We start from the raw sequence: 6,226 nt of genomic DNA on the forward strand, positions 1-6,226 counted from the left end.
TATTGATGTTAAACTTTTTATTTATTATTGTATTATTTATTTATTAACGACTTGTGCTTTACAATAAAAACAAAACAATTTTTGTGTTCACGGACAGACGCTTTACAAACGTCTTGCGTGTATCCATTACAGTCGTAATTACCATAGACGTAATTTTTCGTTTTTTGTAAAATTATTTGATGTTTGAATTTCGGTACAAGTGCATTACCGCGTTATAGGTTTTCGGTCAAATACGTATGCTTATTTTGTGTAAATAGAAGAGGATAAAAAATACCAACAACTAACGATGTAGCTAAACAGTTTTAGTCGTTGTGTGTCGTTTACCTAAAGTGTATGTGACGCGGAACGAATACCTATACCACCTCAAGTATACTTACTAGTTACTATTCACTTAACATTTTTTGTCACATGAAATTGTTATATTTTGAAATGAAGCTCGACACTTTATCGTTGAAATATATCCAAATATTTTTTGTTGTCGTTATTTATTGGTAAGCAGTTACAATACATTCTTAATATTATTGATTTATTGATATTTTTTAACTGCACAATTCTAACCTACTATATTGTGTTTAAATTTTTTATTGATATTTTACAGGGTGATATCTATTCTTACAGTATTTGTAAATAAGACTTTATTAAGTATAGACCAACTAGATGTGGATGCTCCTATATTTATTGCGTGGTTCCAGTGTTTGGTTTCAGCAATAATTTGTTTCACTTTAAGTTGTTTGTCCAAGATGTTTCCTAAAGTAGTACAGTTTCCTGAAGGAAATCCATTTAATACGCTCACTGTTAAAAGTGTAAGTTATTCAGGTTATACTGAAGAAGTATTAAAATAAAAAAAGCTTAATCTTTTATATGACATGATATTGATTGAACCAGTTATTTTGTTTTTGAATGGTACATCAACATCATGCTAGTTATGCTTATTTTTAAATGTTCAAACTTAAATCTATAATAATTATAGGTTTTTATCAATATAAATTTGTATTTAAAATATAATAATATTGTTCTACATTTTTCTTCACAAGTTTTAGCAGCCTCTATGACCATTCTGTCATACAACCAATTCTCCTTGCTAACTTTCTTTCTTTGTATGCACCAAAATATATATTTTCATTTGTATTTTTAGATTCAAAAGTATTTCAATTATTTTAGGCCTGTAGTTAATTCTATTATATTAATAAAATTTAATAAATTTCATCTTAGAACAAACTTATCAAAAAATCATTTTATTTATACATTATACCTATATGTGTGTATAATTTTTTAATTTTTATCATAACTAAATAGTAAATATAATTAACTGTAAAATATTTATTCAATATATTTACTAATTGTAACTTATAACTTAACCATGACTACATTTAAGGTAATTTTTTTAAATATATAATTTATATGAATTTTATTATATATATATTTAAATATTAAAATATATGTCTTTAATTTTAACTTTTAGGTATTACCATTATCAATATTATATATTTCAATGATATCTACTAATAACTATTGCCTAAAATTTGTTGATGTTACATTTTATTATGTGGGACGATCACTCACAACAGTATTCAATGTCATACTTTCCTACTTAATATTAGGTAACTATATATTTTTTTTTGTATTAAAGGGAATAAGTGTCATATTTTATAAGCCATAAGATTGTGGCCCATATAGTAAATAATATTTATTGTATAATATCAATCTTGTACTACCCAATTTATGTCATTAACTAAAATTTTTTAAATCTAAAATATAGCTTCATGTATTCAAGAGAACCAAAAAAAAAAAGTATTGTGGACCAAGAGTTGGACCAGACTGTATTAGATTATATATTTTGAGCCCATAAAATATGATAATTAAAAACTGAAAATAAAATAAAATATTTTATACTATTTAATGTTAATCATATACAATAAAATGTATTAGCTCACTCATCAGTTATTACTATAGCTCATACATTATAATAACTTTTTAATGGTTTTATTAATATTAATTTGCTTTTTATTATTTATTAATTTGTATTATAAAATTATTCTCTCGGGTTTTAGGTCAAACTACTTCAATTAAATGTCTCCTTTGTTGTTTTGCTGTAGTGTGTGGATTTTTTTTGGGAGTAGATCAAGAAAATCTTTCAGGTATTATTATAAAGTATTTCTATTATTACCAAATTATTACATTATTATAACATATTGATTTCATTTATATTTCTCAAATGTTATTTAGAATTTAGATTGATGCAATTAAAGTAAGATTTAATTATGTTTTAAAAATATAAATAATTTGAAATCAATGTTACTAATTTTATCTAATTAGTATCTCATTTTTATAATTTACTAACTGTTAAATGATTAAATATCCACACAATACAAATGTATATCGGTACATACTACTTGCGTCCCAAATTGATAATAGCAGGTAACTTGCGTCCAAACAGTTAAGACACAAGTTATTTATTAATTATTACCAGAGATAAGTTGCGTCTAAGTGTTTAGGACATAACTTGTCGTGTAAATTGATGTGTTAATCGCGTCTTGAATTATTATTTCGTAATAATATAATTTTATAGTTAGGCATACCTACATAAGAAAAAAACATATAGGTATAAGTATGTAAATTGTTATATTTAATGATTATTAAAAAATTTTGAAATATTTCTCAAAATTGCTAATTTCAGAACAATATGAAGATAATATAAAAATAAAACAGGTGTGTATATTGTCATATGATTAAAAAAAATCTATAAAATGTTGTTATAAATCAATATTAGGTAAACATTTAGGACATCATTAGTTATATCTCAATAACATTCTTTTCATTTCTTTCTTGTTTAGTTTAGCAATTTGAGTTTCAATAAATTTTATTTTATCTTTTTGGTCACTACTATAATTTTTTTTTTTTTTTTTGTTTATTCAAACTGTTCATTAGAATTTATGTACTAATTTAAAATTCTCTTAGTATTTTGATAAGTGCAAAAATATTTAGGTGTGAGTGATAAAATGAAGAATTAAATTTCAAATGAAATGATTCACATGAGTTAGTGATTCGCCGAAGACTAGTAAAACACGCAGTCCATATTTGAGGAGGGAAACGCAAATCTTTAGTGATATAATTATTTAGAATATAATCACAAAATTGTTGATACCTAACCAAAATTATCGTTTGGTACCCAAATAACCTGTCAATAATTAATATCATAGGAAAGTTGCGTTCAAGCATTTGGAACGCAACTTATCTATTGTAATATTGCAAATTCTTATCAACTATCTTACGGGACGCAAGTAACATACAGCCACATTTATGTATACAAAACTTGTTTGTTTAGTGTAATTGGAACATAAGTGTATGTTTACACAATGTTTATAGTATATTTTTATATTTTAAGAATAAATAATTATACTAAATTAAGTATGCCAATTTATATTTCAACTTATTTTATATTTTTTGTGTACCACTTTAAATTATAAATTTTATTTACAACTCATAGCAATAATATTTTTATAATAGAACCACATATTTATTACTTTTAACTATGAAAAGTTACATTTTTATATTAATTTATAAGAAAACATATTTTTCATTACTATCATAATAGTTGATAAAATACACTATACAAGCGATTTTTATTATTTTTTATCAATTCAATTCAAGAAATAAAATGGTCATTATTTCTATTTACTAATATTAATATAGAAATGATAATAGTTTTTATTATGATTGATTTATTCTTATTATATATTTTACAGGTTCATTTTCATTGGTTGGAACATTATTTGGAGTTTTAAGTTCATTTTCTTTGGCATGTTACTCTATTCAAATCAAAAAAGTTCTTCCTGTTGTTAATAACCAAATATGGCTACTTTCTTATTTCAATAATGTATATGCTACTATATTGTTCATTCCACTTTTAGCACTTGAAGCTAAAGAATTGAGTAATTACAGTAAACTAACTGAATACAAATTTTTATTTTTAATGATAATTGGTGGTGTTTGTGGACTTTCAATTGGTTATGTAACGGTACTCCAAGTTCAAGTAAGTACATTATACGTTAAATGATTAGCTTATAACTAGGGCTCAGGACTTGATGCATTTGCCTATTTCTTTGAAAAATAAATAGAAGAAATCAGATTTGATACATATTTGGGGGTTTTTTTTTTTTGACATAAGTATTTCAAATTCAAAATTTTTTTATTGCATATTCTATAAATGTATTATATTTTTTAATTTATAAGAATTTTTCTTTTTGACATATTATAAAAATGTTATTAAAAAAACAAATGTGTAAATATAATATACATTGTTCATTATAAATTAATATTATCGTATGATTTTGTCTGCAATAATTTTGATAAGACAATAATCAATAACATGACTCCAATTTAACATTTCATGTTTTTAAATTTAATTTATACAAGTATGTCTTTTTTCATTAAAAATAAACACATATTTAGATATTTTATTATGCATATGTATGTGCATATTTTTATAATCTTAAATGCATAAAGTTCCAAGCCTTGCTTATAAACCATGCTTAAAATAAATAAACAAAAATATTTACATATTCATTATGAATTATATTGGTATACACTATACATGTTTACTATACGTATGTATTAGAAAAAAATCAAGCTTTGTTTTTGTTATTGCCAATCAACTAAAAATAGAATTATTGACAAACTACTTGTACAAAATATATTAAATAATATCTATTGGTAATATTTCAAAAACATTTTTTTATTCAATTATTATACTGAGTTACACTTAAGTACATTAAAAAATAAGGTGTGGATTACTCCGATTGACATTATATATATATTGAATATATAGCGCTATAATTTTTATTTTATATTGAATTTTGAAGAAGTGTGTGATGCAGTGAAATATCATGTTTGTATTTTGACATAATATTTTATTTACAATAAGTACAATAATGGAGAACCTTCTAAATTGTCCAACGTATTATCTTATATCTTTTAAATTTTTTACTTAAATTAAGCAATTTAAGAAATAGCAATAACCTTAATTAGTTTTAAATTATTTTTTAATAAGTTTAAATAAACCATATTTTATTATTATATATTAAAAATAAGAAGATATATATGTTAATATTACTGTTAAATTTTAATTTAATTTCAGGTAACATCGCCATTAACTCATAATATATCAGGCACAGCAAAATCATGTTTCCAAACAGTATTAGCTTCATTCTGGTATAGTCAATGGAAGTCTTCTATATGGTGGTTTTCAAATTTTATTGTGTTGGGAGGAAGTGCCGCGTATACTATTGTTAAGAATAGAGAAATGGAAAAAAAATACCGGCCAATAGTATACAACCGTTGTTAGTTTTATTTATTTAATTTATTTTCTTACTATTTTATATAAGTTAAGCTTTGACCCATTTTTTTTTTTTTTCATAAATTATTTTATTTTATTTATTTTTACTCTTAATACCTTTTACAAGGTAAGAAATCAGCTGCCCGCAGGCTCTAAAACAATTTTTTATAGCTTGCATAATGTTTTTTTTTATTTTTATAAAAATAAACTTTATCTATAAGGAGATTATTATTGTGTCTATTATCTTTGTTGATGTGAAACCATTATTTCTTTAATTTTCAGTTTATCTAACCATTTCCTTTACACATAATATTGTTGTGTGTACAATCTATAATGTTAAACCCATAATATGCAGTTTATTCAACATAGTGCATAGTTCAAAAAAATAAATGTTAATGAATTTAACATATAAAAATTTTTTTTTTTTCTAAACAAACCATCAGTATATTTCAACTTGAAAAATTTGTAGTTAAAGATTATAACCAAGAATTAAAATAGTATGAATAATATTCATTGTAACTTACAACTTGCAAATTCAATATATTAGATTATTTATAAATGTTTATAAATGATTATTAAAAACAATAAACTATAATACTTGTAAGACAATTTAAGTGAACTGCATAATTTTTTTATTTATACAAATTAAAATAAAGGCAGGAACATTATAATAAATATAATATGAATAAAAAAACTTAAAACATATCAATATTATTTAAAATTTTTTAAAATATAATGAAATAACTGAAAACTGATAACACAATAACACCATCCAAAATAATATTTAAAAAAACAAATATGTTACATTACATATATTATTTGTGATGTATAAATTGTGGTTGAAACTGGTATCTTTTAAAATTGCTTAGTAAAATAAAGAAAGATATACCT

The 6,226-nt window shown here is 22.7% G+C and overlaps 1 protein-coding gene across 1 annotated transcript; it reads left to right on the plus strand.

Moving 5' to 3' along the window:
• The first annotated feature begins 13 nt into the window (after positions 1-13).
• On the plus strand, positions 14-5,563 carry LOC112599465 (GDP-fucose transporter 1). Its single transcript, XM_025346382.1, has 6 exons — positions 14-491; positions 599-803; positions 1,463-1,601; positions 2,052-2,138; positions 3,747-4,033; positions 5,138-5,563. Exons 1-6 carry the CDS (start codon positions 409-411, stop codon positions 5,342-5,344), a joined length of 1,008 nt encoding a protein of 335 aa, XP_025202167.1. The 5' UTR covers positions 14-408; the 3' UTR covers positions 5,345-5,563.
• The last annotated feature ends 663 nt before the right edge of the window (positions 5,564-6,226 follow it).

Source organism: Melanaphis sacchari, unplaced genomic scaffold (assembly GCF_002803265.2).
Source record: "Melanaphis sacchari strain LSU unplaced genomic scaffold, SCAv2.0 Contig51_pilon_pilon, whole genome shotgun sequence".
Classification (NCBI taxonomy): domain Eukaryota; kingdom Metazoa; phylum Arthropoda; class Insecta; order Hemiptera; family Aphididae; genus Melanaphis; species Melanaphis sacchari.